The following is an 18,839-nucleotide window of genomic DNA, read 5'->3' as shown; positions in this document are numbered from 1 at the left end:
ATCCCAGACCATTAGAGAGCATATGTTTCTCTTCTTTGCAGTTATGCAAGATTATAGTTCCCGTTTTCCTTGGCTGACTAGTAGTTTATTTTCACAAAGATACACTCCAGATGTTTCTTATTTGGAAAGGGGATTTCTAGATGCTGCATCCAAAAATTTACTTCATTACTGTGCATCTTGTCAACAACATCAGTGATGCTTCACAGATGATAAACACCTATAACAGAATGACCATGCTAAAAGCTAAACATTCAGTTTAGAGGATTTTATTTTCAAACAGCAGTAAAATGTTGCCTTAGGTATGTACACCAACTTTACCCACTGAACTCTGTGCCCAAACACAGCAGGCATTACTCTCATTAAGCGATTTAACCAACTATCCAGCTACAGCATGACGCAGGAACACAACGACTGATTACACACATAAAGATACCACATGGCATTAACCACCACATACATTGCCAGTATGAAAGCGCACACTCACACCCACACAGAGGATGCAAGATGTGGAAATGTAGCTGAATTATTCAAAATCCAGAGAAATGCTTGTGCAAGAGGAGACAAGGGAAAAGTCCACCGACTAGATTTACAAAGAAACAAAGAAAGACAGATAAACACACAAAAAGAGAACGAGAGGGGGAGATGCATGAGTCAGCAGTCTGCCAGAAAACAGGAGTTGAGAGACATAAAAAGAGCTCAGAGGATTTAGCTCTCACTGGAGTGCTGACAAAACGCTCACTTTACTGTGGCTGTTTTGTTTATGCGTACTTGTATTGCTTATGTTGTGGGGACCTCAGTGTGCTACACAGTCACATTTTGGAGACCAGCCTTCATACTGGGACAATTTCTTTTGATTTTAGGATGAATTTTTGGTTTCAATTAGGGTACAATGAGACAAAGTCAAGTAATAGTATGGTTGGGTTACAAATGAGCGTAACTCAGTGTTTGTGTGTGCGGCAGTCTGTTTGTGAGCAAAGTCTATTAAACATAGGCAAATATTTCCTTCTATATTTCTTTTAAAATATTTTTTCTTACAAGCATGAAGTGAAATTGTAACTTGTAGTAGCCTTAAAGAGACAATTCAACATTGTAGAAAAAAACGCATCGTAGTCACAAATATTCAGCCACACCCAGAAAGCGGGTTAGCCTAGCATAGCATGAAAATGAAGCAGAAAAAGCACAATGTGTAGCTTTTAACACATTCATGTGTGGAAATATAGATATTATAAAAGAGGCAGCTTCACAGTAATGGCAACACTGAAGTGTCTATGTTATTTTTCTTTCTTTAAAAAAATAACAGTGAATTATAAAGTGAAAACACTGTAACAATGCTATAAGTGTTGGTTTTGATAATAATTATCACCTAAACCTGAACGCTACATGGAAAAAGGCACTGAGTCACACCTCTTTGTCAGGTGTTTTCAGTCCCATTGTTACATGTTTATAAAATCAAGCAACTACCGACACAGTCTGCATTTACTGTTGGGAATACATGTACCGGTGTTATGTATTTAAAATACAAAATATAAGTAACTGTATTCTGTTACAGCTACTGGTTAAATAGGTGATAATTAGAACAAAGTTACTTTGTTGAAATAAATAGATTACACGGTAGCGTTTTCCTGTTTCATATGTTAGGCTATCCCCTCTCTATCCCCTCTCTAATTTTGGAAATTCCACACTGGTGGAAACCCAAATAAAACATGCAATGAGAGGCTCTAATGTTAGTGTCCTGTTAATGTTGGTAGTGTCAGTTACACAATGGACCCGGAGCCAGGACATCAAAACCAGCAACGCACGGGCAGGAATGCATTTCCTACTTAGAAATTCCGACACCACTTTATACTTTAATTGAAAGGAAGGTTGTGTATAGGAAATGAATTACTGCTGTACCATGTGTGAAACTAAATAAATAAATAAATGAATGAATAAATATTTAAAGAAGAAAGGGTTGGGAGAAATCTGACAGTGCAACGCAAACTCTGTTTGCCAGCAACCAATCTGCTCTCAGCGTCAAAAGACTCCACCTCCAACATCTGGAAGTAAGTTCTTTTTTAAAAAAACAACAAAAAAACAAACAAACCTAATATTAGCCTGCTGCAACTATCTTGTTTTAGTTGTTGTAGCTACCTGGTTTATTGCCACTTCACACAGTATCTTCGATGTACGATTTGTGATTTATTACTATTACTGAAGGCCACTCGGCACCGAGCTAACATTGTTAGCTGGCGTTAGCTGAGGTTAGTTCATATATGTGCAAACTGTTAGACTTGATGGATAGCATTAACAACCTGCTAGCTGCAAATAATCACGTGCAGTCCTGAAAGCAGACAGAAAGAAACATATTACTGATACAGAAATAGTTTAAAAAGTGCAGCCTTACCTTATGTTCACCCTACTGTTACTCATTTTATATTAAGATTTAAAAATCTAGTAACCATGTAAACCTTTTGGAATACAAGCATGCTGATCCACACAGGTATGCACACAGGTGTACACACGGGTGTTCACAGACGTGGACTACACCTTTCTTGGCGGCTGCCTCAAAGCACATTGTGCGCTGTCTATCTTGCGTGCTGCACAATATCGTTTATTATTTAGTATCTACTGTTATCTACTGCTAGCTAATTTTTTGTGATGGTGCTGTTTTTTTGGGTTTTTTTTATTATGTTGCTCTTTGTTGTTTGCTTTCTCTTCTGTTTTTTTTCTCCATACAGGTGATCCAGGTGTTTGTTTGTTTTGTTTTTTCTTTCTTCCCCCCCTTCTCACCGTCTCTTCTCCCCTTTGGTTTTCTTTCTCTCCCTCTCTTTCTTTCATTCTTTCTCCCTGTCCTATCCCCCAGTCATGTCTGTCCCGTTTGTAGCAACTGAAAATAAAATAAATTCATAATTATAATAAAGGTCAATCAAATGGACCAATATGGCAAGACCATGATGATCCACTTGGTAAAATAAATCCGCTTGGCATCTTTCTTGGCCTTAAGACAACAATTCTGATGGCTAAAGATCCTAAAGGGACACAAAAAAAAAAAAAATCTAGTTGGTATTTGTAGCCTTCAGTAATAGTAATAAATCACACAATAGTACATTCATGTAGTTGTAAAAAGCTTGATAATATATTAAGTAATCCAAAGTATTCAGAATACATTACTCTCATTGAGTAACTCAACAGAATGCATCACGAATTACGTTTGGGGGCATGTATTCTGTAATCTGTAGTTGAATACATTTTAAAAGTAACCTTCCCAACACAGAACATGTGTGGGTAACTGATGACAGAGGATAAAGCAAACTAAAAATAGTGGCCGCAGTCTGAAAACCAGAACAATGAGCAGGAAAGACCATAAAATGTTATAGAGCAGATAAGATGCTGCATACTTGGTTCTTTTACTGTCCATATGTAACTCCTTACTACAAGCTAACCTTTCACATACCAGTTTTGGGAGCTGTTGATAACTTGAAATGTTGACAGTGGGAGTTCAAAATACAGACAATATCAGATCCGCTATCATGAGTGTCTGATATTAAAACAATTCTTGCATAAGTTTTAAGCTTAGTGAATATTTATAAATACTGCAATATCAAACAGTAGGAATGCCAAGCACATTCACAACCAGAAATATTAAATGAGAGGTCTTCCAGAAAAGGGCACCGTGTCTCCTACACAGTTTCCAAGTGTTTTATAAGCTCTGCAGTTAGTGCCTAAGGGCTATGCATCTGAAAAATAGACACTGGTGACTAATTTTCCTTCTGAAAAACAAACTAGAAGTCAAAGAAAGAAGAGTTACAGGGAGGGCATCAGAAGCTCTGGCATATGTGCATATGTTAAATGCATGAAATAATGAAAGTAAATGTGTATTCACTCTTTCCCCTTTAGTATAATCAAAAGCAGCACATCTGTCATTTACTAAACCCACGTGGAACCACTGTTAAAATGGGTTGATAGGACGTATGTGTAGCAAGACAAAGAGAAAAACAAGTGAGAACTCATCTCCTGTCACTCTGAAAAAGCCAACTCTGAAGTGACTGTGGACTATTTCCAAAAAAAATTTCAATAAAAACAGGCCATACTTTGAGAGGAATGCTTGGAATTTAAGCTCTCATTAAATTTTAGAAAACCGACCTCTGGGAAATATAATCTGAAGTGTCCTGAAGTGCACGTCATTCCAAGAATAGCTTTGCACTTCACTGTGTGATAAACCAACTTAATATGTTTGCAGAAGAGGAAACAAGAAGTCTATTTTCAGCAAAACGCTCAACACAACAGCACATGGGTGTATTTAACTTTTTTCTAACACTAATTGTCCAGTTGTGGAGCATCACTGTGTGAAAGATGTGGTGTATTGCTGTGTTATCATCCATGCTGAGGATGTTTGTGTGCCTGTGTGGGAGGTAGGTTGAAAGACTAACAGATTCACTCTGTAAAAGTCTGGTAGCTTTGTCTTTTTGTCTTTTTAGAGTAAATTGCCCACGTTAGTAGTGATCAGTAAGCCATGAGTCATAGAGAGTAGGATTTGAGACAGATGGGTGTAGTTAGGGCCTGTACTTCTGTAACACCACAATTTAACAGGGTTTCTTTTTTTTAAGCCAGTGCAAGCTGTCTATGCCAAATGCTCCAATCTGTGGTCTTGACCCTTAAACTTCCTCTAAATATAAAAGTTTACTATAAACGCAGTCTCTTGCTAGAGGTTGCCAGTAACACAGGTCAAACCTAATACTGTCAAGTGTTTAGTGTTACGGACGTCTCCAGTTCACTTCCTCGATTGGACGAAAACCCACAGATATGCACAAATCCAAAATCAGAAGGGTTTTCTTTTCTTTTTATTATTAGATCATTAATTAAACAGTTACATTCCCTACGAACAGATAAATTCATCCCTGGATATTCCGAGTGGCACATAAAGGTCCTGTGTGTGTTTTCAAGCATTGAGGAGATGATGTTGCTCAGCTTCCATTAAGTGCTGCTGATGGGACTCAAAATGCCATCAGGTTCTGAGGTCACTGATGACTCACAGTTTGACATTATAAGGGACGTTATGATTAAAGCCTAATATGAATATCTGTTAGCCCTTAACTCACAAAGCATCATAAGCATCATCACCATTTTTCTGTGAACATGTAATTGAGCTGACGGTCCATTTTTCCCCCTGGCTGCCTCTCCTGGACGTCTAAGGTCTCTGTCTCTGGGCCTTTACCCTGGACTCTTACCATAAACTGAACACTGACAGATGGGAGCTAAAGTGTGGGTGGCTTTGAATGAAACCCTGGTGTGGAATGAGCAGAAAGAGAGTAAAAGAGGCAAGGATGAAGATCCCTGAAAAAGTCCTTGAAAATTTAAGAATTTCTCCAAGATGTGAAATATCCCGTGTTAAATGTGCAGCAGTGAGATGGCTGGAAAAAAAAAAGAGAGGTTGTTATTTATTTCACTTCAACACCAAGATATCAGATTAGATTGACAGCACCTTGGTAACATTACAGCACACGTGTCATCAGACTGTGATTCAAATGCTGATGACGGCTGAGTCATAGAAAACAGAAGACCACAGACAAAAGCACAAATATGGAAATCCATCTATCCTTTGTAAATATCAACACTTCACCGAGTTCTTTTGATTCCTCAGAGGCATCCAATGGAAGACAAAACACTGCTCAGTAGACCATTTAACACTTTATTACTTCTAGAAGGGACATGCGTCCTTCATGACACGTTGCCGCGGATCTCAAAATGGTGGTGTGGCCCTAACAGTTTTATTACAGAAGCTCATTCTAGTCTAAACAACAGTGTCTCAGTAACTTTCCACTAGAGATGGTCCCCTCTTATCTACATTTTCCCAAGCAAGCGTGAGCGAGAGTCTACAGCTTTCTACTCCCTAAGGACACATGGTCTCATGCCTTTATTTTTCAGGGCCGTGTCCACTTAATACTACACTATATAACTTTATAACACTTATTAATAAAAAAGCATAGCATTACTGAGGCACTGTAAATTATTTAATCCCAACACCTTCCATTTTCTTAAAGTGTCACAGGGCGAGAGGTAACATACTACCTAGAGATATCCAGGTTGTATATTATGAAAACCTTATATATATATAAAAAAAAATCAATAAATAAAATAGTTCCATCTGTGTAGTTCCACCTGCACGATTGTCTCTCTGACAGTCTTACATGCTGTTGAAATGTTTAACTGTCTCTTCTGCTTTAAGTGCAAAAGGATGCAATCAGAAACCAGAGCTATATATAGACTTCTATAGTGCAGCAGTCCTTTAAGATGAGCGTTTGAGCAATTGCCACGTTGGGAGGAAATTCTTTATTCTCCACCTGCCATCTAGTGGATTCTTTGGGAATCATAAATTGTGTTTATTTCAAACTAAACTATATTTGGCCTCTAGATGGCAACACACTGACTGGGTTGCATAGGGAATGCACTAATCTAAAGTACAAACAGTGTACAGAAGAGTATATGTTGTGCTTTATATGCATGCAGAGATATCTGTAAAACTCTGGCTTTACTGTAAAAACACATGGCCTTTGTTGTTGAGTGAAAGTTTATATTTAGTGTGGGCTTAGATATATTGTTTTAGTGTGGACACAGCTGTGTCCTCTGTCTGCCTTACTGAAGTAGTCTGGCGCTCAGCTATAACAATCTGTCTTGGCAAGACTAGAAAACACCACCCACACTCCAACAACTGCTCCATCAAGTCACACGCTGAGTGCAGCACAGAGAACCATATTAAAATCAGTCTGCGAGGACCGGCTGAAATGGTAGTTATTTGTTCACAGCAGGAGTCACTTATTAGCTACATTTCCTCCCTGTTTTTCCTGTTTGTGAGCCCAGCAGCCAGTCTTTCCTTTTTGTTCTTCCAGTTTGTCTTTGCTTCCTTGGCCTCTGCTTGTTCCAGCCAACAGTAACCAGACAGAGTCTATGTTTAAATAAACAGGAAGGGTTTTCTGTCTGGGCTCAGTTTATGATGTGTGGACTTACAGGGAGTTCAAGTGGGTTACAAGGTCATTTCTGAGGTCATTTCAGCATGGAGGAAGGCTTTTAGAATGATAAATAAACCAAAACAACACTATTCAAAAGTATAAGCATATATGTAGTATGTGCAAAATGTCAAGCTACTGAAAGATATTTTTCTGCCATCTTGATTTAATTTGGCTTTTGTATAAGTACTTTCAGGCTACTTCAGGGTGTGCGACTTTAAGATTCAGGTTATGTTATGACTGAAGATTTTTCATTTCCAAAACAGGAAAGAATACAACCAGCTGTTCCCTGTAACAGGATTTTACTCATAGTGCCTGTGTTCCGTATGTGGAGGTGCTGACTTAGGTTTGTTTAAATTAGGAGAAAGTCTTTCCAAGAGAGAGGATGGAGGAGGGATGAGAAGACATAAACAAAGGAATGGAAGCTGCCTTCTGGAAAGCAGCTGCTGAACAGACTAGACAGAAAAACACACAACTGCACAGATCCTTCTTCTAAGCTTTTATTCTAAAGCGCCTTAAATATACAGTGCAATGGATTCTACTGAGCTGTATTTTGAAGTCTGTGTTAAACTACAGTATTTCAAACTCTACCAAAGCATACATCATCAGGCTAGTTGGGAAAGGAACTGCTCTTTTCCGTTCTCTTGTTTTAATAAGAAATCAGTACTGGACATATTGAGTCCTGCCTCTTCACAACTAAAAGATATCAATTCTCCCAGTTTTCAATGTACCAAAAGCTGTGGGTGGATATTGAAGAGTAAGTCATCGTTCCCTCTGCGAATCTCAAGTAGGAGTGGCTGGTCGCTCTGCAACACCTCATGGATGTCTTCAGTGGTCCTGACTGGCTTTGCATTCAACTTCACTATAACGTCACCTTCCCTAATCCCTCCTCTAAGACATGGAAAAGAAAAGAAGCTTGAGTCAACCGTTTACTACAAGTGTGCCAGAAAGAGAAAAAGAAGATTCAGACTTATAATGACATCATTGTCCATAAATCTGCAATCACTTTCTGGAAGTATGAAACAGGGTGATATCATTTGAAATGTGTGTGTGTGTGTGTGTGTGTGTGTGTGTGTGTGTGTGTGTGTGTGTGTGTGTGTGTGTGTGTGTGTGTGTGTGTGTGTGTGTACTTTTTGCAGGTGTGTGTGAGCATACTTTTCTGCTGGAGTGTTAGGTATGACCTGCCGCACCAAAACTCCACTACTGATGTCGGGGAAGTCTGGGTTATGAAGTCGCAACTCTTCTACAAGACTGTGGCACACGTAGGACACAATATTAATGCTATTAACACATTTTTACACATTATCATTTCAATTATGTAAAAAAAGGAAGTGCATCACATAAAACTAATTCCCTTTTCGGACATACTCAGACATGCAAACATTTGATTTTCTATGAAACAGCTCCTGCTGACAAATCAAAGGTAAAGTTGTTTGGCTACAGACAAAGTAGACAAGCAGCAATACCAGCTCCTGAAGCCAACTTATGTTTCCCATAGAATAACACAGAATTTGTCGGTTTGTTTGTTAAATGATTTATTCACAAAACAAATGTTGCTCTTAGTATTATTTGGGTATGCCACCTTTATCTGTAGTAGGAAGTGTATTAAAGAACATTAGTGCAAAATTTATTTTCTCCTTACAGTCTAATATGTGTGTGACTTTGTAACAACTTACGCTTTGGTGATGGTGACCATCCAGATGCCTAAAAAATGTCTCTTAACTAGGGACGCGTCTGAAAGCACAACAATATAACCATAATTTAAACACAGCCTCATGCAAAGGCTAAGTTGGGCTGACGGGGAAAGATGAGCTGAGGAGACAGTTAATAACTATTTTATTAAACACATATTAAAATATAAATGTAGCCATTAAAATTATAGTCCAAATCCTGAGGATTTCATTTGTTATTAAAGATCTATTAACTTTTAGTCTACACTCTTAACTGCATGTTTTGCCATATATGTAAATAGTTATAATATTTGCACAAAAACGTCTTGTCTCTCACCTGCATCAGACTGTGGTTTGTCCATTTTTCTTTTCTGCTGTCTCTTTTCTGTCACAACAAAAACCAGTCAGAGTAGTAGGTAATGAAAATTAGAGACATATACTGGGGGGAAATAGTCATTTAAAGATATTTTAGATAATAAGATGATAAACTTCACAAAAAAAAGTCACCATCTTTCTTGTGTTTAATCTGTGACTCTGAGAGAAAGCGGCTGATGCGGTCTGCCGGTATAGCGAAGGAAATTCCTGCTGTCACTTTAAGAGTGTTGATTCCAATCACCTCACCATCCTGAAGGAAACACAAACACATGTTGAAAGACAAACACAACATGATGGCTGCCAAAAAGGACTTGATGCTGACATAAATATCAGCCAGTAAGAACTGAGAAAAATATGTCAAGATTTCCAGAAAAAAAAACTGCATCAGTTGGTATGTAGAGCCGAGCATGTGGCACAACTACAGTTGCTATGATATATTGATAAAAACACAATGCATGTGCCTTTTTAAACGTGCACTCGTTTATGGCGTTATAAATGTGTCATTACACAGAACACTTTAAAGCATGTGACGCATGATGTGTCACGATTGTGTCCCAGTGTTACTGCAGTCAATAAAAATAAACTGCACGTTTCTACTTTGAGCTTTTTTATAATTAATATTAGTAGAACTCCAGAATTGGAGTAACAGCTATAGCCGTTAATCACTGGCCACAAGAAAATATGCTTGAACAAATCTGTAAATCAATTTTGAGCCATTTTGAGTTCATAGTTCATGGGACACAAGAGGGTTTATAAAACAAGCAAAGACTGTATCATATCGCAGGTTTTTGTGCTTTGGTTCTGCATTCTGGTTTCTTAGTATTTTTGAGTCTTAGTCATGTTTTATTTTTCTAATGTTTGAAGTTTAGATTTTTTTTTCAACCATATATATTTAATATGTGTAATATACTGAATTATATTTATGAAATAGAGCCGTTTCTATTTATTAGTGCTCGTTTGCTATATTTTTCAGCCTTGCAATACACTGTATTATTTCACTAGTTTAGATAGTTACTCTTTTTGTTATTTTGGAGCAACTGTGACCACATAATTTTCTTAGGGATTAGTAAAGTGTTTTGATTCTGATTTTGTGTTTGTTGAACATCTGGATTTCCTGTTTTCATTTCTTGTTCTCGTAGAGCGTGAGTTTTATTTTTTTATGATATCTTGTGTTTTGATATTAGCAAGAGTTTCCATGTGTGTTCGTTTGTTAATTGTTAGTGTTTTACTTTGAAGGTTTGCTTTCTTTTGTGTCTTGCGTCAGTTTTGCTTCCTGTGCTCCTCTCCCTACTGTTTTCATCAATAATAATTTTTCCGTAATTATAATCCTGTCGTCCCTTTTTACTGTTGATCTTTGGAATTTCCTGTGTGTGCTCCTCCACTTCCCTTTCATGCTGTCCAGTTTATTTTCTTTGGAATTAACCTGGTTCTTTGTTCTTCTTTCTAGATTCTTTGGGTTTTCGTGACTCTTAACTTTGTGCTTCTTGGAGTACTGTTCAGCTGGTAAAGCTCACATTTTGTTTGCATTCTGTGCCTTGTTATGCACACATCTACAAAGCTATTTGTGACAGTTAATAGTTTCTTTAAATGTGCTGCAATACATACAACAAAATCAGGTATAATGTCTGTAGTGTATATCACACTTAAGCTCCCTCTGTGCTTTGGCGAATAATACGTTTGTGATATTCAGGCTCATATGACAATTTGGTGACTCATAACTGTTTATGCTGCGTTGGTGAAAACTCCGTTCTTTGTTTGAGGCCAAACTGAAAACACTCCAAAATCAAATGGATCATCTACTGTACCTTAGAGAACACCACTTACCAAGTTAACAAGAGGTCCTCCCGAATTGCCGTACTTGACACAAGTATGGAAGATATAAAATAGAAACAAGCACAACAGTAATTCTTACACATATGGGAATATTAAAAGACAATTATGTAGTTCAATAATGCAATCAATGTGTATAGATGGAGATATTTAAAAATGTTTCACGTTAATAATAGCATCAGTTTGGATGTAGTCCATGTCTGAGTCCTTTATGCCCAGCTCTTTGCCATCTCTTTGTGTAGTGCTGACGATGCCGGTGGTGACAGTGTTCTGCAGGGCGAAAGGGCTGCCAATGGCAACCACAAACTCTCCTGGCCTCAGATCAGCCGAACTGCCCAGAGACAGCACGCGAAGTTTCTTCTGCTACAACAAGCACAAAAAAAACCCACTCAAAAAATACCAGCACACAGGCGAAAACGCGAGTATGTCAGAGCAACACAGATGAAAAGAAGAAAAGACATTTAGAGGAAGAGGAATAGTTGAAAGCTTACAAAACTCTCCAGGTATTTCAGACAGGGGTGTGAGATTACACACATCAGCGCTCTGTCTGTGACTCACGGAGCTAGTGTTTATGAAAGTCTTATTAATGTCTAGCAGAAAACTGTCAGATGTTGACAAAGAAATGTGTCAGGATGTGGGCTGTGTGGTTTATGTGGGCTCATTTAAGATTTATGGATGTAAAAAAATCTAAAGATTCATGTGTTTATATTTGAAAAGGAGAAGAGGGTAGAGAAGCTTATGATGATAGCATGTCAGGGCTTGTGCCCTTACCTGTGGATTGACCTTGATTGTAGCAATGTCTGCCTTCCTGTCTATGTCTTTCACCACGGCTTCATATGCATCTCCGTCGTGGAGCTGAACACGCAGCTGTGGCCTGCCTGTCACCAAGGCAGCTGTGGTTACCACATGAGCGTTGGTCACAATCACACCTGAGTGGGACACGATGAACCCAGAGCCACTGGAGAGCCGCATGTGGCGACCTAAAAGAGGATGCCTGGAAACAGAGGGTAAATGAAAAATTATTAAAGCGAACATGATTAATAATAACAATAATAATTAAAATGTGCTTTTCTTGCATATATTTCACATTCTGGTTGCCCTATATAGAAGTAATTTTGGCAGCTTGGAGAGTTTTATGCCTTAATGTGATGTGCTTTGGACTAAATTGTATGCTTAATTTTATGCATGATTTGAATTTTATTTTAATTTTAAGCTTAAATTTGAATGTAATTTTATGCTACTTATAATAGCAGGCAAACAGCCCAATATCCCTAAAACAGCCTGTTGAGGAAACAGGTTGCACTCGTTTTTTCTTACTTGAGATCAAAGCAGACAAATCAAGCCATTATGCTATAAAACAATATAAATAAGCAATTTTTGTTATTTTTATACACATACACAATCCAAACCTTAAGAACAGCTCAATGTGGACGACAGCAGGGGCTATTTTCTCCACGACATCAGCAATGAAGTTGAACTTGTATCGAGGGCTGCTGAGACGAATCAGGGTACGACCTATACTGACAAGAAAACCCCACCAAAACATTAATACAGACAGCAATCAATCTATCTATAGCTACAGTTAGGTCCATAAATATTTGGACAGAGTCAACTTTTGAAACAACTCATACTTTCAGCTTTAATTTAGTGGGTTGAACAAAAAAGATGCATAAAAATGTGAGAAACTAAAGCATTTTTGTAACACAATCCCTTCATCCCAGGGGACTCAAAAGTAATTGGACAAATTAAATTACTGAAAATAAAATGTTAATTTCCCATACTTGGTTGAAAACCCTTTGCTAGCAATGACAGCCTGAAGTCTTGAACTCATGGACATCACCAGATGCTGGGTTTCCTCCTTTTTAATGCTCTGCCAGGCCTTCACTGCAGCAGCTTTCAGTTACTGTTGTGGACCTTTCTGTCCACAGTTTAATCGTGAACAAGTGAAATGCATGCTCAGTTGGGTTAAGATCAGGTGACTGATTTGGCAACACAAGGATATTGCACTTCTTTGCTTTAATAAACTCCTGGTTTGCTTTGGCTGTATGTTTTGGTTCATTGTTTATTTTTATTATGAAACACCGGCCAATCAATGTGACTCAGTTTAGCTGGATTTGAGCAGCTACATCTTCAATAAACATTAGTGTCCCTGTCCGCCACTGGCAGCCATGCACGCTCAAGCCATCACACTGCCTCCGCCATGTTTTACAGATGATGTGGTTTGCTTCGCCATACTTTTTTCTTGCCATCTTTCTGGTAGAGGTTGATCTTGGTTTCATCTGTTGAAAGACTGTTCTTCCAGACCTTTGCTGGCTTTTTTAGAATTTTTTTTTTTTTTTTAGCTTGTCCAACCTTTTTATTCTTGAGGTTTATGATTACAACTTCCTCCTGGAGAGTCTTGCTCACTCGGCTAGCTGTTGTGAAGGGGTTTCTCTTCACCATGAAAATGATTCTGCGATCATCCACCACTGCTGTCTTCTCTGGACATCCAGGTCTTTTTGCATTGCTGAGTTCAGCAGTGTAGGTTTTGCCACTTCTAATATTGTAGCAATTTCTCTGATGTTTTTTTTCTGTTTTCACAGCTTACAGATGGCTTGTCTCACCTGCATGGAGCGCTCCTTTGATTGCATGTTGTCTGTTCAAAGAAAAATCTTCCCAATGCAGGCAGCACACCTCAAATCAATTCCAGGACTTTTATCTGCTTAACTAATAATGACATAATGAAGGAATTGCCCACACCTTCCTTTGAATCAATTTTCCAATTACTTTTGGTCCCGTTAAAAAGAGGGTGGCATATGTTAAGGAGCCGAAACTCCTAAAACCCTCATCCAACCTGAATGTGATATCCTCAAACGAAAGCTGAGAGCCTACACATTATGTCCATTATATAACTATAATTGGAATATGTTTCAGTAAACAAAAAATAAAAAACCAACCTTGCCTCAGTGCCCCTAATCTAGATATTTTATACACACGTATGCGCACACAAATGCGCACACAAATATGCGTACACAAATATGCGTACACAAATATGAGTACACAAATATGTGTACACAAATATACACATATACACATATATGTGTATATATACCCATATATAGGGGAGACCGGGGATAGTTGTAACATTTTTGACATTTCTGTCTGTAAATTGAAGCTCTTTTAAGGTAGTGGATTCAAAATGTAATGCAAAGTATTTACATGTCTCTGCTATTAAATAGTGCAGCTATTTTCTCTGCAGCACAATTACCCATTGCATGGTATGGTCTCAAACACAAAGAGTGAAATGTTACAGTTAACCCCATAGTCTGGGTTAGTTAGCAACACAGAGCACCTGTATAAAAAAGCCCAAAGCCGACTGTACTTCCTCAGGAGGCTGAGGTCTTTTAACATCTGCAGGAAGCTCCTGAGGATGTTTTACCAGTCAGTGGTTGCTGGAGTACTTTTCTATGCTGTGGTGTGCTGGGGGAGCAGCACAGCAAAGAAGGACTCATCCAGGCTGGAGAAACTGATCAGGAGGGCTAGCTCTGTGGTCGGCATGAAGCTGGACACTCTGGTGACAGTGGCAGAGAAAAGGACATTAAAGAAACTGATGGACATTATGGACAATGCTGGGCATCCTCTGCACACGGCCATTAACAACCAGAAGAGTCTGTTCAGTGACAGGTTGCTTCTCCCAAAGACAAGAACTAACAGACTTAAAAACTCCTTTGTCCCACACGCCATCAGACTGTTTAACTCCTCTCTGGAGGGGAGAGGGAGGGGAAACAGGAGGACAAAGGAGGGGGGAACAACTAAGCTGTAGTGCCTCTTCACCTCACTGTGCAATACCTTTTGTAAATAGTCAACAGTGCAATAGACCTCAATACTTGAAATGTGCAATTCACTTGTATTTTTATTTTTTATTCCTATTTATTCTATTTATCCCCTTCGTATATTTTATTTATATTGTCTCTGTATTTATATATATGTGTGTGTGTGTGTGTGTGTGTGTGTATATATATATATATATATATATATATATATATATATATATATATATATATATAATATTCTGTAACTCTGTAACTTCTGTCGGTGCTGTGCTTTTTTTGGAAATCGAATTTCCCAGAGGAACCCACCCGAGGGATTAATAAAGTTCTATCTAATCTAATCTAATCTAATCTAATCTAATCTAGTTGTAACATATCCTGGGGTAAAATGTAACACAATGAAATAAGGGTACTGACAAAATATTAACATGTAATCTTTGTTTATTCAACACATGAATGCACTTAGAGCCATTTATATAGCTGTGTGTGTGTGTGTGACAGAATGCAGAAATCTAGCTTTTGAACATATTCCAACCCCCCAAAAAAGACAAATTATGGAATTTTCTGCAACTGAATATTTCATTAATTTTGGTTGGTCTTCCTTGAGTTTGGCCTCATTGGCACAGTGGGCATTATAAACTACAGCTCTTGCACCAATTTTGAACATAACAACGAAGCTGAAAAAATGTAGTTGTTCACCAGCATCGCAATTCCATTACTTTTTACCATGGCTTACCATGGCTTTGCAAACCACACCAAGTGTGGTTTGCAAAGTGCTTCAGAAAGATGAGGAAATCTGTTTCTTGCACCCATCCTGACTTATTTCCACTACCAGTACTTCCTACTGGTCCATCTCTGACACAGTGGTCTGCATAATGTATGTGTGGGAACACAAACAGTGGAAGAATTGTGTTGCCAATGGCATTAACCGCATATACAAAAGCGACCAGTGAACCTCTCTCTGCTGATGTCGTTGCCCCAACTTGTTTAATATAAGTTAAAGTAATAGTGCGGTAAGTTGTAACATCTGCATTATTGTTACAACTAACCCAGACTGTTGCTGTTACAACTGACCCAGACTCCTATAGCCATGAACTAGCTAACATTACAGCCAACGGCTAAAACACTAGCACTAAAGACTTACACAGAATATATCCCCATAGACATACAAATAACATAATTTAAATTTGATGAGTTTAACTGCAAAGCAGATAATGCTATTAAACATTGAAATAAAGTAGAAAAACTTACTTTTTGGTATACAAATTACTTTTTTTCATGTTAAATTGTCTGTGTTTGACAAAATGTGCTGATTTTTCACATGTGATAGCAGAACTGAATTGGGCATGCACAGGATGAGTCACATCATTTGAAACTTAGCCCTGATTGGAGAAATTGGAAGTGTTACAACTGACCCACGTTACAACTATCCCCGGTCTCCCCTACATACATATACACATATATACCAAATCCGGGGAAAAAAACTATTCTACCCTGTACATTCTAGGTTTGTGGCGACCTTAAAGCAACCCTACCTGCTCCTAAAGGCGAACAGGGTCCTTTGTGCGCTTGGCTGACCGCGGGTCTCCCCTTGAGTAGAGTTTTCCGACTGGCTGCTCTCATCTTACACACATTTCCATACGTTTTCCCGTCGCTCCCACACACTTCATGGTCCATCTTACACCGACAGACCCCTTTGGAGCCTCGCCGCTTCCCCGCAGCGAATAACTTGCACTCCAATCCATCCCCGCAGGGCAGGTCGTCTTTGCGGCCGCAGGGGTCTCCTTCACGCGGGGAACACACCAGGCAGCAGTTACATCTGTCCGGAACGTAGCCACCGGGACAGCTGGGGCTCGGGCACGAGCTCACATCGCACCGGGAGGTGCACTTGTCAGAGCGAACGGCTTCGGTGATTTCGTGCGCAAAGAAAAACGCAGCCACAAATATAAAGAGCTGCATCATGTCAATAGTGCCAGAAAGCTTAAATAAATATGATATAGATATATATATGCCCTCACAAAATCATATTAAATTACTACATTGAAAACATTGGGGTTGCTTCTTTAAGAACTAAAAAGTAATCTAAGTACAATCTCCCGTGGCTCTTCTGGCTAAAAAGGACTACAAGCCAAGCCGTCTATGTCTGCATATTTTTACAGCCTTGTGACTTTAGTCGTTCTCAAAAGTGGTGTAAACTCATCGCCTTGAAGTGCACTTCCGACGGCAGGCAACTAAAATAAAACAGATACTGCGCGCCATCTAGTGGAAACAAAAGCTCATAACAGACATAACTGCAGGGAAGCTTGTACACGTCAGAAATTTACATACACTCATCATGGGCATGAATGTCCTGGTAGTTTGGGCTTCTGATTCCTTTGAAACGGTCTTTATCTTCAAAAAACCAAGAACTGGGTGCACTTTATTTTTTTTAATTTTGCATTTTCTCCAGTTCTTGCAAAGTCACAAAGTGTAGATACAGGCTCAGATATAGACGTACATTTATTTAAATATTTTAATAAGCAGTGCTGAAGGTTCTACATTATACTTTTACTTGACAAATGAAAGTCCTGTTAAATTTTCATTAGTGTTCATGATTGATTACTTGGTTGTTTTTCCTTTGCCAGTACTCACTGGATTGAGCAATACTTCGAACAACAGGAAAGCCCAAGAAATTCAGTGACAATTTAAGAAGCGGAATTGTAGATTTACACAACTTAGGAAGGTCTTTCAGGGCCATTACGAAAAAACTGCAGATTACAAAACCATTAGCTCAAGTTACTGTATCTATGTATGAGTTAGTGAGACGTGTCACCGCATTGCCAGGATCTGGAAGAAGATCCAAACTGTCATCCTGGGATGAGAATAAACTGGTTAGGATGTTCTGGAACAGCCCAGGAAGCGTCAGGGTTAAAGCGTGAACTGGAAACTGTTGAAACTCCAACATCACTGTCCACAGTAAAGCAAGTTTTACATCCCCATGGAACGAGAGACTGCCAACCCAGAAAAAAAAGCCCCTGCTTCAAAATCGACACGTCATCACTGATATTTTCACTTTCCCACCACAGGCATGAGCCTAATGCCTTCTAGAGGAAAGTTTTATGTTCAGATGAAACAAAGATTGGGCTGTTTGGTCACTATGACAAGAGGCATGTTTGTAGGGGTAAAGGTGGGGCTTACAAACCTAAGACACTGTACCAACCCTCAAACATGATGGTGGCAGCATCATGCTCCGGGGGGAATTCTTCAAATTTTTCAGCTTCACCTCAAATCAACACTTAGAGAAATCTAACTTGGACAGAGTTGAGTGTTCCAGCAGAAAAATAACCCTGAACAGACATCAAACTAGTTTTAGAATGGATAAAACAGGTGAACATCAAGCTTCTGGGATGGCCCTCCCAAAGCTTCAACTTAAAGCCAATTGAAAATGTATGGATTATGCTTAAACACCAAGTCTATTCCAGGAAACCGACCAAATATCCAGCCAAAATTATGTCAGAAGTTTGTTGATTGCAACCAAGAGCGACTTGCTAAGGAACATTTAACCAAATATTAGTGGGTTGTGTGTATATATTTGACCCAGTATGGATCAGATAAAAATAAAAAATAAACTCAAACTTGACTTTTGAAGTCAGTAAAGGTGTATGCTGTACAATCATTCCACCGTGGATAAAGAGCCGTTTAAAAAAGCCCCAAATTACCAGGACATTCATGCCCATGAAGAGTGTATGTAAACCTTTGACCACAGCTATATATACACACAAGCAGAGTACAGAATCATACGTTTGGTTATTATAGTGTTTTAAAAGACCTGGTACTCTATTTTAGAAGACTGCCTATTTTTTTTGTGGTGACTTGAACCCATTAACCTGAGGTTATAAAGAAAACTTTCCACATGAGGGGACTGTTGTGCAAGGCTCCGTGTCACACTACTGCTAAGATGACGAGACATCCTGGTAGTATTGCAACAGCTCTTTTCACATTTTATTTCCTCTCCAGATGTGTGTCGCTTCTTAGCGAGAATGTGTGGTGACCTTATTCAGCTGTGCTTCACATCTACCACCACCTTGGTGTATATTGGTTTGAAAACCTCTGCTATACAAAGAACACACGCCACAATTTCAAGGCACACCTGTAGGAAATATTCTGTTTCTCGTTTGAATGACATCACTGGC

At 38.8% G+C, this 18,839-nt stretch overlaps 1 protein-coding gene across 2 annotated transcripts; it reads right to left on the bottom strand.

Annotated features, from left to right (window-relative positions):
- Positions 1-7,478: 7,478 nt before the first annotated feature.
- Positions 7,479-16,795, bottom strand: htra3a (HtrA serine peptidase 3a). Of its 2 annotated transcripts, none has more exons than XM_080880750.1 (10): positions 16,203-16,795; positions 12,268-12,373; positions 11,630-11,852; positions 11,024-11,221; positions 10,853-10,885; positions 9,161-9,278; positions 8,991-9,038; positions 8,660-8,717; positions 8,139-8,234; positions 7,479-7,874 (listed from the first exon to the last, which is right to left on the bottom strand). In XM_080880750.1, exons 1-10 carry the CDS (start codon positions 16,627-16,629, stop codon positions 7,706-7,708), a joined length of 1,476 nt encoding a protein of 491 aa, XP_080736876.1. In that variant the 5' UTR covers positions 16,630-16,795; the 3' UTR covers positions 7,479-7,705. The 2 variants fall into 2 exon arrangements, with proteins under 2 accessions (XP_080736876.1, XP_080736877.1); XM_080880751.1 differs by having other exon boundaries at positions 11,024-11,218.
- Positions 16,796-18,839: the final 2,044 nt, after the last annotated feature.

The sequence above is a fragment of the Rhamphochromis sp. 'chilingali' genome, assembly GCF_963969265.1.
Source record: "Rhamphochromis sp. 'chilingali' genome assembly, chromosome: 4".
Taxonomy (NCBI): domain Eukaryota; kingdom Metazoa; phylum Chordata; class Actinopteri; order Cichliformes; family Cichlidae; genus Rhamphochromis; species Rhamphochromis sp. 'chilingali'.
Note: the sequence above shows the minus strand (reverse complement) of the source record. Positions and strands in the feature narration are given on the sequence as shown.